Source organism: Rhinoderma darwinii, chromosome 5 (genome assembly GCF_050947455.1).
Source record: "Rhinoderma darwinii isolate aRhiDar2 chromosome 5, aRhiDar2.hap1, whole genome shotgun sequence".
Lineage (NCBI taxonomy): Eukaryota > Metazoa > Chordata > Amphibia > Anura > Rhinodermatidae > Rhinoderma > Rhinoderma darwinii.
The window spans coordinates 146,023,995-146,049,390 of record NC_134691.1 but is presented as its reverse complement, the minus strand read 5'-3'; the positions used below and the strand labels follow the sequence as shown (position 1 = coordinate 146,049,390).

General features: G+C 41.3%; 1 protein-coding gene across 2 annotated transcripts in view; it reads left to right on the top strand.

Moving 5' to 3' along the window:
- The window catches only part of JARID2 (jumonji and AT-rich interaction domain containing 2), a 155,709-nt gene that overhangs the window by 79,258 nt on the left and 51,055 nt on the right, over positions 1-25,396 (top strand). For both annotated transcript variants that reach the window (XM_075826614.1, XM_075826615.1), the window contains exons 3-4: positions 1,463-1,595; positions 22,353-22,522. In XM_075826614.1, the coding sequence (XP_075682729.1) occupies positions 1,463-1,595; positions 22,353-22,522 (303 nt within the window). The remainder of the gene's footprint in view (positions 1-1,462; positions 1,596-22,352; positions 22,523-25,396) is intronic.

The following is a 25,396-nucleotide window of genomic DNA, read 5'->3' as shown; positions in this document are numbered from 1 at the left end:
AGGACTTCTGACGTATACCCCTGGCGGAAGACTTCAACATAACCCACTGTATAGGCATACAGTGGGATACATCACCTGAACACCCCTGGCAGAGCGCTATTTGAAGCGCTGTGCCCAAATATGAACATTAACGTCAGGAGCTTCCCCAAGGCTGGAATCAGCGGGCTGAGCGCTACCTGATGCTTTACTCGGGTGGCCTGGCCCTGGTTAAGCTCCCCGTTTAATGTATACCTGTGATGAATGCTGTACAGTTTTATCGGTCACACATAGGCTCCAAGGTAGAAAAAAATAATAATAAATTGTATACCCGCGCGGTATACAGATTTTTTTGCCAGATCCCTTAGGATGGGATAGTGTAGTATTACTACGCTTTTTCCATCCTCCAAAAAAAAAAAGTATACTGACATAAACCAGCCTGACGGAGGTCAAAAGGACACTCTTTTGGCCTTGGTGGGAAAATGGAGTCCTATGGACACGTTTAGCGTGATGTTGAGGGTGCCTTAATTAGAACTCTGCTTTCTTGCTCTATGGCTTGAAAGTGGTTGTAGTATTGGTACTAGTTGAGGTGTGGTAAAAACTGCATCGAAAAACCACACCCGAAAATTGCATTTTTGTTTTTACTGTGATTTTATGCATTTTTTGATAGTTGGGGTGAAAAACGCAACTGCATTGAAAAACACACCAAATTGCTGTAAAACGCATGCGGTTTTTCCACGTGGTTTTAACCGTACCTCAACTGCAACATCTGAGTGGACCCTGAGTGCAGTTGCACGCGACAGAGTTCAGGCCGTGAAAAACAGTCAGAGTATCGGCCGCATTTCCCGGCCCGACCGTGGTACAGGTGAACGGGACTCTTGGCATCATAGACACTTATGATGCTAGGAGTCTCTGCCTCTCCATGGAACTACTGTTCCGTACTGTATAATTTTGTTCAGTATGGAATAGCAGTTCCGTGGGGAAGCAGAGACTCCTAGCATCATAAGTGTCTATGAAGCCAGGAGTCCTGTTCACCTGTACCGCGGTCGGTGCTGGGAAATGCGTCCGACACACGGACTGTTTTTCACGGCCCGAACTTGGTCGCGTGCAACTGCACTCAGGGTCCACTCAGACTTTGCAGTTGAGGTATGGTTAAAACCATGTGGAAAAAATGCATGCAGTTCACAGTGCATTGGTGTGTTTTTCAATGCAGCTGCGTTTTTCACCCCAACTGTATAAAAAAAAGCATAAAATCACAATAAACAGTCGTGTGCATGAGGCCTAAATATCTACGAAATGTTTATAGTTGATTTTTATACACCTGTTTTACAGGAGTAATTCATATTTCTTGCTATATGAATCCAAAGAGAACACATTGACAATTTAAAGACATATAAATATAATGTAACTGGCGTTCCTCATAGTCTATAAATGTTGCAGTCTTCCATGCACTTGTTCCTAATCTTTATTTATGTCCCTCTTGCAGGTCGTCTTCTTAACGTACAGTCTAAAGGATCAGGGCAGTCCTCCGAAAATGAGAAGGATGACACATCTCAAGGTTCTTCACTCGCTAATAGTGTGACATCTTCAGATGCAGAAGATGGGCCTGTCAGGAAAAGGTAGAATATGTTTTTAATGTATGGTTTTCAGTATCACTAAGTATTATCTTACTATGGTGCATTTTATGTTGGTTCTGGTGTCCCCTTTATGCATTTTAATAATAATATATACCCATCCAGAACTACTTATATAGGTTCATCTGCAATATACTGTCTTTTTTGCGTAAAGTACCACAACAGGTTCTTGTGTATTTTTAAAAAAAAAATTTTAATGTGACATTTTGGTCAAAATAACCAGACCTTTTTCAAACCGTCTGTAAAATTAATAAAGATGTTTTTTTCTATTAACGACCAATAACAATATTCATGTCATCACCATAAAAAATTGAAGTTTTAGCTAATATGAAAATCATCATATCAATATAAACAAATGTTCTAAATACTGCAATATATATATATATATATATATATATATATATATATATATATATATATATATACAAAACTACTCATATGTTATAGATATTGCAAATCATATCTTATTACACATAGGAAACGAATATGAGCAACATCTATAGAATATTTTATTCTATTTTTTCCATGCAGTAGAAAAAGTATTTTCTGTTAGTGTACAACTTTTTCCAATGAATGTTGCTCATATTCGTTTCCTATGTATAAGATATGATTTGCAATATCTATAACATGAGTAGTTTTGTTTACATTTTTTGATCATATATAATGCAGTATGTAGAACATTTGTTTATATTGATATGATGATTTTCATATTCGCTAAAAATTCAATTTTTGATGGTGATGACATGAATATTGTTATTGGTTGTTAATAGAAAAAAACGTCTTTATTAATTTTACAGACGGTTTGAAAAAGGTCTGGTTATTTCACATTGTCTAAGCCTGTGGGTTGCAAATAAAATTATTTTGCAAAAACAAAGATTTTTTGGAGTGCCAGGTTCCCTTCCAAAATACTACGGAGTTGAACCCTACCTGAGCACCTTTCTATACTGAATGCCGTGGTTTCTTCAACTAGAATTATTCAAACATAAATTCTCAAATACTGAAGTAGTCTGCAGAACCGAAGTAGGTTTAAATGAGGACAAAAAATGGTGAATCTGGTGAAAGCGAGTCCGGCATGTGGTGGATGGACTGGTAAAAATTACAGGATTTTACACCTAGTCTATCACAAAAGTGTCCAACTCGGTATAGATTTTTATCCAGCCAACATTGAAACGCTGACGGTTGCATTCCACAAGCAAAAATAGGATTAGCAAATAATCTGGCTGCAGGTGTGTGCACGGAACAGAGCCGGGACCTATGACTCAACTTATCCCACAGCGCCAAGGAAGAAGAGAGGAGTGGACATAACACGGGTGGTCTGTGTTAGGGCTTCAGCCATAACAACTGGTCTACAGGAACATCAGGAGTAGTTGCCTGTTCGATAGAAATCCAAAGTGTTTGGTTACTTATACTGTGGAGTAAGTCTAAGGGTGTCAAACGAGCAGCATAGTAGTATTTAGTGAGGTTCGGTAAACCCAAACCCCCCCGATACTTTAGGAGAATATAGAGTACTTTGTTGGACTCTGCATCTTTTAGGACCCCAAACGAAGGACAATATAAGCCTTTGAAGGTCTTTTAAATAAGGGTCAGGGACAGCTATTGGTAAAGTGCGGAAGAAGTATAGGATTCTGGGAAGAACCGTCATTTTAACCACTGCTATCCTACCGGACCTGGAAAGAGGCATAGAAGCCCAGTGCAACAGTTCTGTTACATTTTTGTTTGAGAGGGAGGAAATTTGTGCGGAAAAGGGTGGAATATCAAGGAGTAAGGTGAATCCCCAGATAGGAGATTTTGTCTTCCCTTCATCTCAGCTCAAAGTTCAATTGTATCAACTTGGCCATAGAATGTGAAATGCTGATGTTCAAAACCTCAGACTTATCATGGTTGACTTTTAATTCCGAGATTTGGGTAAATTGGTTTAAAACGTGATAGAGATTCGGGAGGGACGTAAGGGACGACGAAAAAACCAGTAAGACGTCGTCCGCATAAAGTGCACATTTATGTGTCTGACCCCCTAACCTCAACTCCTTTTTTGTTGTTGTTCATCCCGATCAGGTGGGCCAGGGGTTAAATTTCCAAGACACAGGATAGGGGATGTAGGGCACCCCTGTCTCGTTCCCTGGCCTATAGTTATACGGTCTGAGAAGAATCCCTTGATTACTACTTGGGCAGATGGAGACAAATTTAGACTTCTCAAAAGGCTAATAAATTTATCTCCAAACCCCCAATGCCTCAGGACAAAAAATAAGTAGTCCCAGGTCAGGGAATCGAAAGCCTTATACAGATCCAGTGACAGGCGTAATGCCCCCGTTTTCCATGTTTCATCCCAGTGTGAACGAACAAGGGATATTAGATCAATGATCCTTCTGGACTGATCAGCTTCTGGTCTGTTCGGAACGAAACCCCCTGATCAAGGTGAATATATTGTTCTAGAAAGGCATGGAGTCTCGTGGCCAAGATTTTAGTGAGAATCTGAATGTCAACATTAGTTAATGATATTGGTGTATAATTTTGACAAGAAGAGGGGTCTTTACCTGGTTTTGGGATCACTGAAATGTACGCCCTGAGGGCTTCAGGTCCAGGAGGACTACCATCCCTTAAAGCGTTAAAGAGGATGACCAAGTGAGGGGCCAAAACATCCGCAAATTTTTTATAATAGAGATTAGAGAACCTATCTGGTCCTGGGGATTTAGCTGGTTTGAGGGATTTAATCGCAGCCAGAACTTCCTGATTCGATATAGGGGCCTCCATATTGTCTCTGTGGGGGTCTGTAAATACGGGCAAGGAGATATCCTTAAATAATGTATCAACTTTCACTGCATCTAGTTGGGGAGGGGATTTATACAGGGAAGAATAGAATGAAAAGAAACTATTGAGAATCTCTTTAGGGTGCTGCGTGAGATTACCGTTCGCCAGCCTTAGTTTAGGGACCATAAAGTTACGAGACAATGGAGCAAGTTTTCGAGCTAATAGGGTGCTGGGTTTATCACTTTGGGCGAAAAATCAGTATTGCGTCCAACGAATGTGACGTTCTGCGATAGTCGTAAGGCATAAGTTAAGTTCAGTACGGGTGTCTTCAATATTAGACCGCAAATCAAGTCTAGTATCCGCCTTCTGTTGTCTAACTAAAGCTAAATAAGTAGCTTCCTTATCTTTAAGAATTTGGTCCCTAGTTCTTTTTAGACATGAGGCAATCTGTATTAGTTTCCCTCTAAGGGTAGCTTTGTGGGCCTCCCAGTTAATTGCCGGGGAAGTGTCAGTTGCACAGTAAAGGTGAAAATACTGTTCAAGCTCCATTGTGATTTCTTTGAATATTTGGGGGTTTGTCAGAAGGGACTCATTCAAACGCCATGAGCTAGACCTAGGTTTAAGCCAGAAGCAATCCAATGTAAACAACACCAAGTCATGATCTGACCACAAAATGGGATGAGTGTAAGAGTTTGGCTCAGGGGGGGGGGGGGCAAAGGGAGGGGGAACCTGTGATCATTTTGTCAAGGAGGTGATCCAATGCTACATTAGAATCCCCACCCAAAAATACTTTACCGAGGAGATGAGGAAGTAAATGTCTAAACATGGCATTGAAAAAACGTATTTGGCCTTCGTTTGGTGCGTAATAAGAAATGAGCGTGACCTGAGTGTCCTGTAGTGTACCATTCACGGGAAATACCTGCCCTCAGGATCTGCCACCGTGGTTTGATGTGTGAAGGGAAGACTTCTTTTGAAAAAGATGCCCACCCCTCCTCTTTTCCGCAGCAACCGCTAGGTAATACTAAGGATAATGATTATGTATAAATTTAGGACAAGAGCTAGTGGAGAAATGCAGTTCTTGTAAATACACATCATCACGATGCAAGGACTTATGTTTGGAAAGCTCTGCGCGAATTGAGGCCTTGAACGTTGTGAGTTATAATGTTAAAGGAGGATGGAGAGTCAGCCATGACCTAAATGTTCACAGAAAGCACAATACCTAAGACACTCGACCATCATAAGAAGGGGACAGGTAAGAAGGGGAGAGGAGCAGAAGTAAAAGAGAGAGGGCAATAAACATATGTTATTTTGGTACATATAGCAAAATGTAAAGCAATGCCCAAACAGGGCCATGAGGGATGTTGAGGGAGCACCACCCCAAGAACAATACAATATCTGTGGCGTCTCTCGAGGCATGCCAGCACTCAACGGAAGGACCAGCTCTCAATAGCTCAGCCCTAAACTAGCTGAAAGGCAACAGCAAAAAATACCACAGTAATAAAGGCAAAAGCAATGTAAAAGTAAACGTTAATAGTAAGCATTAAAGGGAACTAATACGTGAAGAAAGTTCCAATCACGGGATCCTATGAGGAGTGCATTTAGACGACGTCAAGGATTGGCAAGTTCAGGTATTAGAAGCTGCGGGTCGGGCCAAAGATCTGGAGCTCCAGAGCGGTTGAAGACGTGCTGTAGAAGAGGAGGAAGCAGGCGGTGGTGATTTCCTCAGCAGGGGCGTACCATCTTTCGAAAGAAGACCCAAGCGTTCCATAATGGCCTCTCCTCAGAGGGAAGCAAAGCTGTGTGACCGATTGCGATAGGAAAATGTAAGGCCCATCGATTATCTAATCTCGTGACGAATCAGGACTTGGAGGTGAGGTTTTAATGAACGACGCCTCTGGATCGTACGAGGAGCCAAATCAGTAAAGATCTGAATGTTGCAGCTACGCAGTCGCAACTGTTCTGAGGACCAGGGAGCTTTCATGACCTATTCCTTCACAGAATAATAAGGCTTCACCAACACATCTCTAGGCAGACCATCCCTGTGGGGAGCAGTGCCCTATGCACTCTATCAATGTCAAAATATCGGTCAGATAAATCAGGAGGGAGCTGTTTGAAGAGATCATGTACCACAGTTTCCAAATCCAGAACATTCTCTGACAGGCCTCTTATATGGAAATAGATTCCGACTATTCTCCATGTCTTCAAGCTTAGAGTGAGCTTCCTCAAGATGTTGGTATATGTCATCAATACAATCAGCATGCTGGTTAACAGTCATCACCTTTGTATCAATTTTAGTCTCCATTGCCTCCATTCTAGATCCCAGAGCATGAAAGTCAGCTTCAAGTTCAGATGTGATCTTCTTCACATGTTTTTTCCAGCTCTTGCTGTAAGAGTTGTAAAAAGCATGCAATAAGAACTTTGTCGCCCGAATATGCCCCAGTGTCAGCTTGCAGCTGCGGGGAGGATAATCGAAGAGACCCCTCCTGCCCAGCCTGGCTAATTGAAAACCCTCGCACCAGAGGTTCTGCGGAGGAAGTATTGGAATCCTCATCCACAAACAAATCTGAGGCAGGGCTTGGGCTCTGAAAACAAGGTGTACCTCCATCCACACTGTGTATCTGGTCCGGTGAGGGTGCCTGCGACTGAGGAGAGTGAGGCAGGTCCGGCGCCATCATGGCCTGCTCAGCGTGTGTAATCTGCAATGGCGTCGCCGCTTCAGCAGCCGTCTATCTGGTCATGATCCCAGACTTTTTGGCGTTTCCTTTCGCCATCAAAAGATCCCTGAGAAGAAGCAGGAGGAATTCTGGTGGAAGGCGATCGAGGTGAGTGGCTGAAAATAGCTAATAATAGCCGAATACTTCCGTTGAGGTGCGGATCTCTAGTCACTCTCGTCCACCATCAGTCCTGCACGCATGCGCCTCCCTTTTCTTTTTAATGGGGCTCAGTGCATAAGTGTTATAAAGTGTCAGACCATCAAGTGTTAACATTATAGTGCCAAATTTCTACTTCAAGAAGTGTACAGAATTTTAACAACAAATATTACATATATGTGCGTTTATAACATATTTACATTAGTATGTAGCCCCTTTAACCCCTTGGTGACATCCGCCTTACATGTTTGGCGCTTCTGCCAAGTTGTATGGTGGTGTAATAGTGAGGGCTCAGGAGCTGAGCTCGTGCCATCACCGTCGTGTTTCAGCTGTATACTACAGCGGCCACTCTGCTGTAACACCCGAGATCAAAGCTTTCCCCGTTCCTGGTCGTTTAACCCCTTAGATGCTGCGGTCAGTAGCGGTCTCCGCATCTAAGAGGCTGTAAGCTCTTCATCCTTCCTTTTTTCCTTGTAAGTCTTTTATTTATTGGGATAAAAAAACTATACATAATTGGTATGACCGTGGTAATGACTTGAACTATAAAACTATTGTTATTTATCCCTCACGGTGAACTCCGCAACAAAATAACATGAAAAACAATGCCAGAATTGCTGGCCTCCCAAAAAAGGAATAAAAAGTGATGAAAAAGTCGCATGTACCCCAAAATGGTACCAAATACACAACTCGTCCCGCAAAAAAAACAAAAAACCTCATTTTCTTTGATGGAAAAATAAAGAGTGAAGGCTCTAGTAAGGCGGGGATGTAGACATCCTTAGGTGCAGGCCAGAGGCGTTAATCAAACTGCAAAGAAATGTCCCAAAAAAAGGTGCAGTGTGTTCTAAAAGGCGGATAAGAATTAACACCATTTATAAGTGCGACACTGGCCTGGACATAAAGGATTTCTTCAAAGCGTACCACACATCTATGAATTATTTTTATTATATATTCTATTATTACACCACCTTATTATGCCCTGATGAACTCTGCCCAGTTTACATATGCACTCACATAATAAAGTGAAATACCAGTAAAACACCAAACAAAAGTTCTACCAAGCAAAATCCACGCTCCAAAAGCCAAATGGAGCTCTCTCCCTTATGAGCCCTACAGTGTGCCAAAGACCAGTTTAAATCCACATATATTGCCATACCTAGGACAAACCGCTTAACAATTTATGGGGTATGTCACCAGTGGCACAAGCTGGGCATCACATATTTGGCACTGAAATGGCATATCAGTGGAAGAATTAAGATTTTTCACTTTGCACCATCCGATGCGCGTTTTTTTTAAAAATAATATGTGGGGTCAAAACGCTCACTACACCCCTTGATAAATGCCTTGAGGGGGTTTAGTTTCCAATATGGAGGGGTTTCCTTTATTATTTCACTTCAGAGCCCCTGCAATTGTGAACCAATGCTGTGTAAATCGCAAAAGCACATGGTTGTTTTTCAATCCTAAACCCTGTCAAATGTCCATGCAAAAGATGTAGGGTGTTTCTAAAAACCGCAAATGCAGCATAATTATTAGAGAGCTGTCTTTTCACAGTGGCACAAGCTGGGCATAACAAATTAGGCACTGAAATGGCATATATATGGCAAAATTTCCATTTTCACTCAGCAACATCCACTGCGCACCCATTTCTGGAAAACATCTGTGGGGGCAACATGCTCACTACAACCCTAGATGTATGCCTTGAAGGTGTAGTTTTTACAATTGAGTCACTTTCTTTGGGTTTCCACTGTACAGGTACCTGAGGCGCCCGAATATCAATCCAGAAAAATTTGCACTCCAAAAGCCAAATGGTGCGCTTTCCCTTCTGAGCCCTGCCATGTGCCCAAACAGCAGTTTATGACCACATATGGGGTATTGCCGTAATTGGAAGAAATTGCTTTACAAATGTTTGGGTGCTTATTCTTCTCTATTCCTTGTGAAAATAATAATCTTTTTTTAACTATACCACATCTTATTGGGGAAAAAAAAATTCATTTTTACAGCCCAATTCTAGAAAATTCAGCAAAAAAAATAAAACGGGTCAAGGATTAAAGGGGTATTCCAGTCCCTAAAAATTGATGACCTCTCCTCAGGAAAGGCCATCAATAGCTGATGGGTCAGGGGTCCGACTCCTGGGACACCCACCGATCAGCTGTTTTGAAGGGGGTGTAGCGCTTGTTCGATTTTTAGGGACTGGAAAACCCCTTTAATACATAAGGTTGGTGTTTTTTTTCTCATACAAATACTATATAGTTAGAAATATTGCAGTGACCCAGAAACAAATAGAAATAATTTCATCTTCAAATGTGAAAATTAGTCGATTGTGTATCTCGGCTTTGCTCAAAGAATTTAGCATTTGCGTGCAGTGGAATGTGAGAAAAGCATTGTTGACTGAGTTTTCATCGCTGTCTCAATTTAAATGGTGTAATTGATGCCATGGTGGAAATCTGTGTGTAGACGCTGGCTCAAAAATTGCTTTTTCAGTTGGATCAAACCTAAATGGCTGGTAAAAAGCTAATATTCATTCCTTGCCTGAAGTCTGTCTGGGGACCCCTAGCTTCTTGGGAAAAGTGCCATGCTAGCGCCTTCATAGCCTTTGCCAAAGCTAATACAGGTTAAAGTTGGAGACAAAAATACACATCTACACTCCACAAGTGGAATATGCTGAAGATTCATTCTGGAAATAAAATAAGCTGCTTTCATTAGGATATTCGGTATCAACTGAATGTCTAAATGATGTAACAGCAGCGTCTGACTAAAAAAAAATTTTTTTTACTACCACTAATCTAATTTACGCCTGGAGTGGCCAACAGATGGATGACCGAACGGTTGTCCAGCAATACATTTTTGACTGACGTGCGTAAAGAGATTCTTCAGGTAGTAGAAACACTAAGTAAAAGAATAAAAGTTTTTTTGACAATGCGATTGTATCATAAAAGTGTATAAAACCCACTTGTTAGGGTAGAGGACCTTCAGGAAGAAAACACACAGGAATAAAAATACTCCACTTACCATTTTGTAAGGAGGATTTTTACCAACAACACAACTTTGCTGTAACTGCTGTGTCAGTCCATGGTGTAGTGCAAGTGCTACGTTCAGACATTGGACGGCCTAACTGCAGCTTTTACAGCAGAGGATTTTAAATAGGTGTATGTACGTGGATATATATATATATATATATATATATATATATATATATATATATATATATATATACCATAGAAGAGAATTATGCCAGGAATTCAGAGTAGATGAAATTGGGAACCTTTCTAAAGCTAGAAAAAGGTTGAGACACGTTCTGTGATGAACTGAAACGTCGCTCTCTTGAGGTGAATAAATCCACCATGTTTCAACTACTCTGAAGTACTGGTGCCGTTATTCTGTTCCATGGTCTATATCTAAGTTGGGGAACGGATTCATCCCCTGATAACGAGCACGTGGCCTAATATATTGGTAATTTGGAGTGCTGTGTTAATCTGTTGTTGGACTGTGTGTGTGTGTGTGTGTGTGTGTGTGTGTGTGTGTGTGTGTGTGTGTGTATGCATGCATGTATGTATGTGTGTGTGTGTGTATGTATGTATATATATATATATATATATATAATGTGTGTGTGTGTGTATATAGGCCCTCCAAAGTCACTTCAGAACCCAACTGGTCCCTAAAAAAAATAGCCTTGAGATTTTGTTTTCTGAAAATGTGAGGTACTGCTAAGTTCTAAGCCTTGCAACGTCCTAGAAAAATAGCAGGATGTCAACATAAAGTAGACCTGTGGGAAATCTTAATTAGTAACTATTTTGTGTGGTATTCTTATTTGTTTTATAAGCAGATACATTTAAATTGAGAAAAATGCAAATTTTTGCAAATTTTGGTGGTTTTCACAAATACTGAATTTATCGGACAAATTTTTTCACTAGCAAAAAGTACAATATGTCATGAGAAAACAATGTCAGAATCTCTTGGATAGGTAAAAGCATTCCAAAGTTATTACCACATAAAGTAACACATGTCCGATTTGAAAAAATCTGCTGTGTCCTGAAGCGGTTAATGCTTATTCTTAGTCTCATACTGGGCAAGCCCGCTGTGTGGCTTCAGTTTACATCAGCCAGGTGCACATATGGAGCTTACTGGCTCCTTGTGCTGGTGTCTGACTGACGTTATTTGGAGCCACCCAGCAGTCCCGGGCTGGGAGCTCACTATCCAGAGTTAATATAGGTACATAAGAAGAGGTTCTGACACCCCCTTTTTTGTACTTTTATATTAGTTTCAACAAGTCTTTATTGAAAGACAAAAATATAAACCTAGAAGAAATGCACATATACCCCGTTCAGGGGGTGATGAACATGTAAATTCACGATACAATGTAGAGACAACATAATCGTGATGCAATGATAAAATAGTGAATTACATTGTACATATATATTATTATTCCATAATCCCAGTGAACATACAAAAGGAAAGCGAAAACTAAAACAAATTATAAAATAACCTAAGAAAAGCAAGTCTCCATATGCTGGAAAAGGCAATATAATAAAATAAGATATACAAAAAAAAAAATGAAGTAATATGACCAAGTAGCCATCTTGTCACTATTTAAAAAGCATACAATAGTAACATCCTCATACAATAAATTAAAAAGGGAGAGCGCGGGTTACACTGGGGGTATCCAGATAATCAGCCCGCGGCTTTCATGTTTTCTGGAATTGATCCATTGTGTCAGTCCTGAGGGCATAAAGTCTTTCATAGAACAATGTTAGACACTCTGTCTTTAACAACTGAGCGTGATTTGATACTTTTTTTTTTTCCCTTTGGGCTGCTATATGTATTCGTGCTGCTATACATATGGTTTACTTTAACTTGTGTGCCTGATATTGCATTGAGAAACTCTTATCTCCTAGCTGCAAAACAGAAGCTGATTTCGAGAGGGAGATTTGAAGTACCAAAGAGAAAAGCTCAACTACTCAAACCCAAAAACGAACAACAAGTATCTAGTATAGTGTTTGTAAAAAAAAAAAAAACACTTTGGCGTGGACTTGGTGGAGAAATGGGTCTCCTGCAGGCATATAGCTGGGTGGTGTTTCAGGTAGGTGGGGATGGCTCGTCTCTTCTTTTGTGTGGAGGTAAAACCCCTGACGTTCTGAGATTCGATGGTTGCCATTAGTGATGTAATGGAATGTGCTACAACAGGGCATACGGAGGTGACGGTAAATCAGAACAAGAGTTGTCAGGTCAGGATCAAGGATACATTAAAGTATATAGCAAATCATTACATAGTGAAGCATATGGAGAAGTAAGAAAAACAAAAACTAAAATTGCAACAAAACAAAAGTACTCCCTATTTTGGAAGCGGGTCGTAGGAGGAGACTTCTCCCGCAAAACAATAGGGTAAGATAGTCAATGCCATTCTAGCAGGCAGCAAATAACCCACATCCGCAGTAGTACCATAACAAGTGTCTAGTTCCACATTAAAGAATGTGGGGTAAGCGCAGGTCCCAAAGGAAAGCAAAAGTAAAGTCCCATCTGTATCTAATAGCTTGTAATGGGGCACAACACCCGTCTTCTTGCCAAGGTAGCTGTACTGAGCCAGGGACACTTGGTAGATACAGTGAAGAGCGGGCAGCCACTAGAATACGGTCTTAGACTTCTTCATGTTGTCGTTTGAGAACCACATCTATAGGCATATCTACCAAGGGGGGTCGAGCTACATGCAATTTCAATCAGTAAATCTGATAAACTAAGGTTTTAAGGCAACAAGGCCTGGAAAAGATTTAGATGCGGTTTCTTTTAGTAATAGACTTAGGCAATTCCCGGATCGTAACGTTTGCCTGTTACCTTTTTTCAAGGTCCTCACATATATTCTCAAGTTGCCCTGCTTTATACATACATTCATCCAAATGTGTTCTATCAGCATCCTTAGTTTCTATTAAATTGTCAGTCTTGGTCTCAAGGGCTTCTGTACGTTGGCCTAGGTCATGTAACTGATTGGTAAGATCTTTCATGACTGCCGTCAGTTCAGATGTAAATAACGTTTTAATGTGCTTAAGGTAGTGGGGAGGTTATCTGAGATCTGATTCTTCCTCATCTCCGGACATTGACTGAAACACTTTGGCGGTGTTTGAGATTGGTGGACGATGGTGCTTTAATTTACTAGCTGACAGGTACAGCAGAGCTCCGCAAAGCAAATCTGCCATTGCCTGCGCCACGCACGTGCCTCTTTTGACTAGTTTTAACTCTGAATAGTGAGTTGTAGGCATCCTTTGTCTGAAGCAAATTTAGTCTTATGCATATAAATACACATAAATTTATTTCAAAGTGTGGTGATGCGTTTACAGAAGTCGGTGGAAGGGATTTATCAAAACTGGTGCAAAGGAAAAGTGGAGTAGTTGACCATGGCAGCCAATCAGTCTACCTCTCATTTCTCAGAGGCCCTTTGGAAAATAAATGTAGCAACCGGATTGATTGCCATGGGCTACTACTAGACTTTTCCTTTGCATCAGTTTTGATATATCGTCCCCAATGAGACCTGTAGAAACGTTATAGTAACCTCTATCTATGTGTCATATGGCTATTTTTTGGGCTTGGTTGACTAAGTGGCTTGTGAAGAAGTGGAGTTATTAAACCGGAGTTGAAAAGAGGAGTTAAAACTCCCTGTAAGTACTCTTCTTCTTTTCTTTTACTTTAGCAATTGTTCACTGTTTTTAACTGGGATAATGGATAGCAAGGTTCGAGGTTTTCTTCAGTGCAAAGTTTGCCATATGTATGCAAGACTGGAGCAGGCGTTCCAGGGTGAATACCTCTGAGGCAGATGTGTGCATGTTGTTCACCTGGAAACTCCCATTAAATATCTGGAGGAGCAAAATGTAACACTGAGGGCGATTGGCAATCTTAAGGGGAGCTGGGTTAATGTAGCTGGGTTAATGTAGTTAGGGGCAGTAGAAAGGGGTCCAAGAAAAGGAAGGCCAATCCTGTTTCTGATATTCCAAGCAAAATTGCCAAGTTGGGTGATGATGCGAGGGTGTGAGTCTCAGAAATGGCAGCCCTAGTGGATACTGATCTCCCTAACAGCCGGGAGAACAGCCCAGCTAGTAGTCGGCGGGATGACTATTCAGGTAAGGCAAGACAATTGGTAGTTGTAGGGGATTCTATAATCAGGAAGACAATTAGAATAATTAGTCGCCAAGACCGCCTCAACCAAATGGTTTGCTGTCTCCCTGGTGCCAGGGTTCGGCATGTGGTGGAACGGGTGGGTAAATTACTGTGAGGGGCTGGTGATGATCCAGCTGTTGTGGTCCATGTGGGTACCAATGACAGAATACATGGTAGGTGGTGGAGCCTTAAGAATAATTTTGAAGAACTAGGCTACAAGCTGAAGGGAAGGACCTCCAAGGTAGTATTCTCAGGAATACTGCCTGTACCACACGCATTTCAGGAAAGACGGCGGGAGCTCAGGGAGTTCAATGCATGGCTTAAAGGAACAGTGTTACCACAAATTTTTTTTTAATATGTTAAAGATGTTAGTGCTTTATTAAAAACGTTTGGATTAATTTGTGTGTTTGTGTGTTACTTTTTCTTATTTTTACACTTTTTCTTCCCTATGGGGGCTGCCATTTTTTTTTCCATTTCTGTATGTGTCGATTAACGACACATACAGACATGGAATACGGCAGCTCCAGTCCCATAGGGACTGCGAACGGGGCCTGTTCCATCCACTTCTGTGTACGCCGTCTGTGTGGGAACGGCGCATGCGCCGCTCCCACACAGTCCAATTTGAAATGCGCGCCGTCCGGCGCCATTTTCCTGTGGACCGGAAGTCGCGGCCGGACATTAAGATTACTACTTCCGGTCGCGGCTTCCGGACTTGTGCACTTGGACCAGCGGCAGCAGACGGAGCGGACGGGCCGGAGGGAGCCGCGGCGGCAGGAGCAGGTAAGTGATTTCTATGTATGTTCGTGTTTGTGTGTGTTTACTACTGTATGTAAACCTACTACACTGTGTGTTGGCTCAAAAAATGGCGACACACAGTGTAGGAGGTTAGATCGTTCAATCCCCTCGTTTATCCCGGCACTAGCCAGGATAAAGGAGGGGGGGATGCTGAGAGCTCACTAGAGCGAGGGCTTTTTACCCAATTTTGCAGCATAAAGCAATGTGGTTGCTTTACCACATGCAATGCTGCAATTTTGGGAATGGCTCCATCTAGTGACCAGCAATGGGAAATATTATAAATTAGAATCCAATTGAATCCAATTTATAATATTTCCTGACTCGTGAAAAAAAAAAAAAATTAGAACAATGTTTAATCACCTATACACTAATTGTTTAACTAAAAAAAAAAAAATCATGTTTTGCTGGCAACACATTCCCTTTAAGTCTTGGTGTAGAGGAGAAGGCTTTGGCTTCCTAGAGCACTGGGCTGACTGTTCATTGGAGTACAAACATTATTCTGCAGATGATTTGCACCTAAATGGGAAGGCGTCAGCTGTGCTATTGATTTAGGAAGTATAGTTTGTAATTGGATTGAGAATTGGCGCAAGGACCATATCCAGAGAGTTGTGGTCAATGATTCCTACTCTGAATGCTCACCAGTTATAAGTGGTATACCCCAGGGTTCAGTGCTGGGACCACTATTATTCAACTTATTTATTAATTCTAGAGAGGATGTGGTTAATAGCACTGTTTCTATTTTTGCAGATGACACCAAGCTATGTAGTATTGTCCAGTCTATGGCAGATGTTCGTAAATTACAAGCTGATTTGGACAGACTAAGTGTTTGGGCATCCACTTGACAAATGAGGGTTTAATATAGATAAATGTAAAGTTATGCATCTGGGTACGAAAAACCTGCATGCATCATAGGTCTTAGAGTGAGCTACACTGGGGGAGTCGCTTGTTGAGAAGGATCTGGGTGTACTTGTAGATCATAGACTAAATAACAGCATGCAGTGTCAATCAGCTGTCTCTAAGGCCAGCAGGATATTGTCCTGTATTAAGAGGCATGGACTCGCGGGACAGGGATATAATATTACCACTTTACAAAGCATTAGTGCGGCCTCCTCTAGAATATGCAGTTCAGTTCTGGGCTCCAGTTCATAGAAAGGATGCCCTGGAGTTGGAAAAAATTCAAAGAGCAACGAAGCTAATAAGATTAAAATAATTAAACCTATTTAGCCTTCAAAAGAGATGTCTAAGGGGGGACATGATTAACTTATATAAATATATGAATGGCCCATACAAGAAATATACCTTTCTACGCAAGTATTCTAGTGTAGAGAAGTTGCAAAAGGGCCAAAAGTTGCAATTTGAATTTTTGCATCACCCTTCCTACTTTTTGGGAAGGGGGTGTGGCCACCGTAGCCCCGATAAATTTATTATAATTTATGCCAGAAAACTATAGTGGAAGTCTACGCCAGTTTCTATCTGGCGTAGATTTGACACTATGGGTCGTAGCAAGGTAGTAATCCGCGCTGGGCCTCGTACCTTGCCATCCCATTAGACAGCCAAACACAAAAAAAAACGCCAGCCTTAATAAATTGCCCCTTAAATGCTTGGCATTGGCATAAGAGCAAATGGATGAAGGGTAGGAATAATCCATATTCTCCCACAACGTGTATATACTTCACAGAATATTCATCTCATGGTCACGGTGATAGATACATGGTCCTATTTTGATGGCCAATGAACAGTGTATTTGCAGGAAGCACAGTAGAGACTATTATACAATGTAGAAAAAAAAAATCTGGTTTTGATAGCCAGTATTCTTCATGGCATGTGTTAAAATCTAATTCTCATGGTCAGTAGCCAATATGCAGCCTGTTTTACCGAATTTTTTTTATATATAAAACTCTAGAACATGTCGTATGTTGAGTACTATGTAGGACATTTCACATGTTCTGCTCTAGAATATATTTGAGCAGTAAGAGGTAGCAGCTTGGTTACCAGTACAGAGCTTGTTTTGTGTGAAGAAATCTCCTTTCCTGCTGTGGAAGATCTGCCGGTGGAAGAAACGTTAACAAAGTCAAAACTTTCTTTGCACATCTGTGATTTATTTTGCTCACGTTCTGACTTTCATTTCAGACCATTTTTATATGGTGTTGGCAGAATTGACTTTTATATTAAGAATTGCATTAAATAACCGATTCTTCACAGAAGAAAGAATATTTGTTCAGAATGGTAATTCTGCAAAGGTCTTTCATCACTTGCATTGGCTGAATCTAGTCACATGACTCGTACTTCTGTGAGCTTTGCCTGACTATTAGGACTCTAAACATGGCTTCTTACAATCACCCTGTAAACAGAGAAAACAAAATTTTGACATGTAATTAATTTCTTATAATATCACTATACATGGATCTTTCTGCAAGAACACACACTTAAGATTTGCACCAACAAAAAAAGAGGCAACTGGTTGAACGGTCCATCCCCAAAACATTTTACTTCCTCCTGGCATCTGTGTTTACATAGTTCTAAAAAGAAATGGGGGAGCTTTAGCATTACTGTCCAAGTTGCCTTTAGCAACCAATTACAGTGCAGCTTTCACTTTTCCAGTCCAGCCAAATCTAATCTCTGATTAGTTGCTATGGGCAGCACGACCAGTTTTTCCCTTAGACCGGTTTGATACACTTGCCCCATGATGTCCAACTGCTATTTCCTTGGTGTAAAAGTAAGGCTTAAAACAAAACCGAATGGGAAGCTGCGGCTTCTTTTGCCTATATGATGATAAAAGATTAAGTAGGCCTTGGTTGGGTTCTGTATGGCTTTTTTATGCCATCTATGGAATCCGCACAGTTGCTACGGAAGGGCTGCCTGACAACCCCATTGGAAAATCTCTGCCATATCAACCAACAATCTAATGTGTGTAGGGAGAACAGATGTTGAGGAACGATGGTTCGAGGATGCATACTTTGTACCTTGGACAGCCCTGCTCTGTTGCAACCAGAACTGCCCCAAATGGACAGAAATGTAAAAAAAAATGTATAATTCAAAGTATCATAAACTCCCCGCATGTATTCCAGTTCGCAGGGTTGTAGAATGGGCATTTTGGATTTTAGCATGCCCTATCGTTTGTTGTCCTTTCCGTATTGAAATAAACATGCATGTTTCACCGATCTGAACATGACTGTTTGCGCGGGTAGTTGGGGGAAGAGTGCTGTCCAGTTATGTATGGCCAGAGTTTAAATAATAATCTTTATGTAAATAGCGCCACAGCTTCTGCAGCTTGTTGTGGACAATGATCTAGTTTTTTTATATAAAATAACGTAGTACACGTAAACCTCACCCAGCCAGTATCTGTGTTTGCAAAGATATGAAGTGTATTAGGATGCGAGGAGTGAGGGGGATACTGTTGAATGAAGGGGTCAAGCATTAAGGAATAATGATAATGTGATAAGCACAGTCTATGGAATTTGTTAGACTTGCCTAAAAAGATGTATTTTTAGGGCACGCTTGAAATTGTGGATGTGTTGGGCATTAATCTGATTTTCCTGGGTAGTGCATTCTAGAGGACTGGTGCAGCACAAGAAAAGTCTTGGAGATGGGAGAGGACGGTTTGGATTATAGAGGATGTTTATCTTGGATTGTTGGCAGAACATAGAGGACAGGTGGAGATTTTTGGGGATGAGTGTAATAAGTTTTAATTGAATAGGCAACCAGAGGCATTGGTGTAGCAGGTGGACAGAAAGATGAGCTTAGCTGCTACATTCAGGATAGATTGGAGAGGGGAGAGTTTGGTGTGAGAGAGACCGATTAGTAATGAGTTACAGTGGTAAAGACCAGAATGAATCAGAGCAACAAAAGGGAGTTTTGGCTGTTTTCATAGTAAAGCCGGCCATACACTTTACATTGTTCGGCCAAAAGCTATTCTCCCAACTCCCCCATACGCATGCTCGGCTCAGCCAAGCGTGCATGCGTTTTAAATAGAGAGAAGGAAAAAAGCCTCTGCCAGACTTATATACTAACAAGCAAAAGGATCGGCATGTTAAAATTTAACAGCCCGATCCTTCTCTCCCCCAACATCTGCCGTCGGGCAAAAGTCGGTACCCCATCATACACATTAGATGTCTGCCTGTTCAGCTGAAATTCGCTGGTTTAGTCGACATACATTTATTTAATGTGTATGGTCCGCTTAACTAACGGGCGGATTATGGAGATGTTTTTGAGGTGCAGATGACAATATATCCAATCATAAAAATATATTAGGAAATCAATGTTTATGTGATTTCCTAATATATTAAAGGGGTTTTTCAGGATCGATCTTTTATTGGTGGCTGTCCCACCCCCAGGACCCCCGCATATCAGTAGTATGAAGGGGTCACAGCATTGGACTAGGCTGCACCACCAGGCACAGCCACACTCGTCTGTACGGCACTGGCCCTGTATAAACAATGAAGGGGACGCAGACCTTATTTTATTCAGTTGATCGGCAGGTTCCCAGTGGTTGGACACTGACCAATCAAACATTAATGAGCCAGCCTAAGGATAGTCTGGAAAAATTAATCGTTCTATTCTGCGATTTATATAACGGAAACTTATTCCGCATCGCTTTAAAATTGGGAAAGTAACAAAGTAAAATAACAAGTAACAAACAAATAAAATAGTAATGGGACAAAAGGAGCAAAGTACCTGCCTATAAGGGCATATTCAGAAATAGCGGTTGAGATGCAGTTAAACCCTCCGTCATCCCGTCACCGCACACGACGTAATTGCCCCAGGTCTGCCATCTTTGTCCTAGAAGCCAGTAAAAATGACAATACACCGCAATACATAGATATAATGGTTTCTGTTTAATGGATACGTCATGGATTCTCATGTCCCCAGTTCACGACGTATCCGTTTAACAGATGCCATTAAAGTCTATGGTGATTGGTGCCACCGCAATATAATGGACACCTTTTGTTACCTATCCAAGAAAACAGAGATAATTGTGTCTACCATGCTCATCGTCCGTATTTTGCGGACAAAGCTTTGTCTTATATTCGGCACTCAGTGACCAGATCTCTCATGGCTGTTAAATAGTACATCTGCAATCATTCATGACTTGCTGCCTGTCCAGCAAATACCCAATGAGTAAAAAAAAGAAAGAACACAGGCTGTAGTAGGACTACACCATTAGTAAGGTGATCCCTTGTTTTTGTGAGCAGTATAGTGGCGTAGTTAGTCTCCATATAAACCCTTTTATTTATTTTTGTCATGTGATCTCGTGGGTTCTCTTGCTACTTTTCCTGAGGCTCTATGTTCTCCATAGACCAGGTACCCAAAAAACGAGGTCTGTTTCTTGTAAATGTCAAGCCGCATGAGTGCGTTGTCATCAGGACAGCCTTGAGGGCCTGTTCAGCGTTAGGTCACACTGTTAAAGTCAAAAGAGTTTTATTGGCGATCTGTCAGTTGCTAAAAATTCATGAAAGTCTCCAGGCTTCGGCCATCTAACATTTCTTGATGAAAGCGCTTCAAATATTGTGACAGGCGTGCCTGAGAAAACCATATCAGTGTCTTCAGAAAAGATAGGCAAATTTTAGTAAAACCTTTTCATACGTGATATTTGAGGTGATATGCGGTGTGCTGACTGATTTACAGAATGGGGGGGTGGGATTGAATCCGACAGCTTGCCTGCGGTATTGTTGGAACGCTCCTGTTTGTGAAAGGAATGTATCCAATCCTAAAAATATAATGGGAAATCAATGTTTATGTAATTACCTAATGGTTTTTCGGGATCGATCTTTTATTGGTGGCTGTCCCACCCCAGAACCACTGCATATCCGCAGTATGAAGGGGCCACAGCATTGTACTGAAATGGTAGATCTCCCTGCATCATGACAGCATTACATGCAACATACTGACATACTTCCTTCCCTATATCCCAGGAATCCATATTAGGCATTAGTCACATTGGGTTTGGGCCATATGTCTGACGTATTATTCTAAAACATCAAGCAAACCCATATATTATGAGGTTCCCATGGGTTTTCCATGCGGTAAACATACGCCAAAAGAATGTTCTTTGGGCATGTTTCACACAGCGTATTTTTACTTTTTTTTTTTTTGTGTGTGTTTTTGCGGCATTTTTTGCCCGTGGCCAAAGAATCTCATGTAAAAAAAAACACACCAAATAACTTTCTTAACCAGCGCCGCAGGTTTTTTCTGCCCCCCATTGATTTCAATGGGAGGTCTGAGGCAGAACACCGTTCAAAGAAGTATGCTGCTTTTTTGTTGAACAAGTGGCCAAAAGCCGTTTGGGAAAAAAACAAAACCTATGCCTTCCATTAAAATCAATGGGGTGCGATTTGGGTCGTTTAATGGCTTGATTCCAAAGCGGTTTCGGCATCAAAATCTGCGCCAAAAAACGTATTTTGTATGACAAAAAGATGGCAATGGTCAATGTCAATGGACATGTATATCCAACTGTCGCCTTCATTTGCTTATGATTTTTGTATACAAATGACACTTCATGACCAAAAATATACCTTTCCATATTCCCTAAGACACCATGTGAATGGTGCCTAGCGATGGGTGAAAACTGCAGCAAATCCAGATTAAAAATCTGCATCAGAAAAGGCATTCTGCAAATTTGAACCTCTGCAGCATGCCTTCAAATCCGTGCAGATTTTCCCACAGCATGTGTATGGTTTTTCAGCATCCATTGTACTGTAGGTTGCAGGTTTTCATTGTGGATGCCGTTCCAAAAATCTTTCGCTAACCCGCTGCAAGCGAACATAGCTTTACTGTGATTACAGATTCACCAGCGAGAGAGCAGAGCGTTAATGAAGACTTGTATGGAATGCTATTGTGGTACTGGAGGATCTGCCATATCTTGCTAAACAGGGCGCAAAGGGTTAATATTGAATTATATGTTAGATTTATAACTGTATACCGTAATCTGCTTGCTTGCAAATTTTATCTGAAACCGATGTGAAACCTTTTAAGCAAAATTAACAAAAACACCCCATTTTTCTGTTCAGGCATATCACATGGGAAATGAGTAAAGATTAAATCTAACCCCTTGCCTTCCAATAGTTCAGATTTTTAATCAGGAAAATGTGTCTTGGCTGTAATTTTATGTTTAATATAAAATGTGTGCAAATTGCTAAATTCTCAAATACATATATTAAATGTCCTGAATATTGATCTGATGTATTTTGTTCTTCAGGCCAAGGCTGCAAGCACAAAGAAAATTTGCCCAATCCCAGCCAAACAGTCCGAGCACAACCCCCATTAAAATTGTGGAGCCATTGCTACCCCCTCCAGTTACTCAGATATCGGATCTCTCCAAACGCAAACCCAAGACGGAAGATTTCCTCACATTTTTGTGTCTTCGAGGTAAGGTTCAATTAGGGGATGTTCACGTATGTCCGTTGTCCCTGTCATTTTCCCTCCGGCTTGTTGCAGAAAAGCTGAAGGGAAAATTATGCTAGAACGGGTCCCATAGCATTCTATGGGATCTGTTCTGGCACATGGGACATATGTTGGCTGCCGTATGGCACCGGAACTGTGCAGGAGCCGTTTCCAAAAACGTTACCTGCAGCGATTTTGTATTCTGCTCCCTGGGAGGTCCGGTACCATATCCTATCTTAAGGTACAGTTTGCCGGATGAAAGCCGGGTGCTGCCGCATCCAACTTCTGGCAGCACCCGGCGTGGGAGAGTAAACAACAAAATCCCGGCGTTGGGTGGGGTGGGTAGGAGATGCGGGTTGGGATTGGGTAGCTGTAAAGGTGCCAAAAACTAGATCCTCCCTGAAGTTAGGGATAGTGTTTGCAGGTTGCATACACAGCCCTGCTCCATCTCACACGATAACCAAACAAATCTGAGAGGTTTTTGCCCCTTTTTGTTTGTGATAGTTGAAAGTACCAGCAACTGGACCCCAACAAAAAAAAATTCTGACATGCCAGGATCACATATAGAAGTTTTGTGAAATGACAAGTACACAACATGTATCTAATCTATCACAAACACTGCACCACTCCGATAAAATTGACACATTTTCAGACCCGAGACTACCTTTTCGGTGGACGATTGTGTAAAAACTGATGACAATTAACGACGACCGATGAGAACTGATGGTTGTGTAGTAAAAAAATTGTGAATAAGGCATCATTTACACGAGCGTAATATACGCGCGTGCCTTTCACGCGTGTCGTACGCACCTATATTAGGCTATGGGGCAGTGCAAACAGTGCGTGAATTTTGCGCAGCGCGAGTGCGTTGAGTAAAACTCACGACATGTCCTTTCTTTGTGCGCTGTTCACGCATCACGCACCCATTGAAGTCAATGGGTGCGTGAAAACCACGCATGCCGAACGGAAGCACTTCCGTGCGAACTGCGTGATTCGCGCAACAGCTGTCAAACTCTGAATGTAAACAGAAAAGCACCACGTGCTTTTCTGTTTACAAACAACCAAACGGAGTGTCAAAATGATGGCGGTTCGCTCGAAAATCACGCAGCCACGCATCATACACTGATGACACACGCAGCTGTTAAGTGCCTTTTGCGCACGCAAAACGCCGCGTTTTTTGCGTGCACAAAACGCACACGCTCGTGTAAATCAGGCCTAAGCCTGATGGCAACTGATACATTTTTACATCAGTTGGAATCGCTTGAGAGCTAAAGAAAATTATGCTGATGCAACTGATCTATGTGAACGCACCCTAATAATGTCATGTGAAACAAACATTTGCAACAGTTAATTAAGCAGAGTTGTGATGTAACCTTGATTTGTGTTGCAAACGGATTTGCAGGCACATGAAGATCTAACCTAGTGAAGGCTCATGACAAGATATGAATTGACTAATAGAGCAGTCTCGGGATCTGATCATATGTGGTCTTCATTAGGTTGGCTGATTACCCCACACACATAGGGGGAGATTTATCAAAACTGTTGCAAAGGAAGTGTAGAGTAGCAACCAATCTGGTTCCACCTCGCATTTTCCAGAGATCCTTTAGAAAATGATAGCTAAAATCAGATTGGTTGCTATGGGCAACTACTCCACTTTTCCTTTGCACCAGTTTTTATAAATCTCACCCATATAGTTCTAATGTCAAGGTTTTTGTGGAAGCCCATGGACCTTAGAGACTTCACAAACATAATTATATTCCATATTCCACAAATCTGATAGGAAATAATTTTTGAAAAATTCTGTTCTTGTATTGTTGCACATATTATGTTGCAGCAATGTGTTCTAGAGATCAATACCTATGTATCGTCGCCACAGTCCAACCTCCTCTGTTGGGTCATAACCATAATCACGGCCTGTAAATGCAGCATAAGGCCTAGTTCACACGGTACAGAGTTGATTTAGAATTTTTAAGCATTTTCTCAACCTGAACCAGGCCTGGTTCCTGCATAGACTAAACTATGTGAAAAAGGGCTTCATTCACACTTGCATATTCGGAAAATGTGTTATTTTTGTACAGAATAAACCCCAAATACGGAGTCCATGTTATTCTATGTAGTAATTCACACTTCCATATTTATACACCGCTGTATTCCTACACGCATTACACATTTTTCCATACACCGCATCCACGGGATGCCTTCTGCCTATAGAATCCATGTTCTGGATCTGCAATATGGGAGCAAATCCAGATGAAAAACACTGAATACGAACACAAACAAAGACCGATCTGAAGCTATCCGTATCTAGCTCTGTATTTGAAAAGACCAGTGTAAAAAAGGCCTCTGTAAAATATCCGATAACATTCAATTTTGTGGATTAGAAAGTCATACTGCTCTGGACATGGCTGCGTTCTATAAGTTACGAAAAGCTGACCGATACCTTTCTGAAAAAGAAAAAGCATACACCTATGAGTACTGTTGGATATATTAGACGCGTCTGGAAGCTTTCCAATCCTAGGATTTAAAGGGAGTGACAAACATGAAGTATACAGATCTCGGTGTTAGATGACAAGTGACATTGCCTGCAGAATTTTTGCATGTTGTAGTAGAAGCACAGGGAAATATTCTAGTTTTTGTTCTGCACCTTCAAATAAAATTCAGTTTTTCCTCCATGCGCTTTTAAAGTAACAAATCTTGCATAAAAACATGCGTTCTCATTCCATTTATAAATAATCGCGCTCGCCACATGATGTTATGCAAATGTTTCCTGTTTTGTTCCTGTGAGAAGGAATTAATTGGTTTAGTTGATTCATCTCAGGGCTGTATTGCTGGCAGTTCGCAGGCGGGTAGTTACCATAT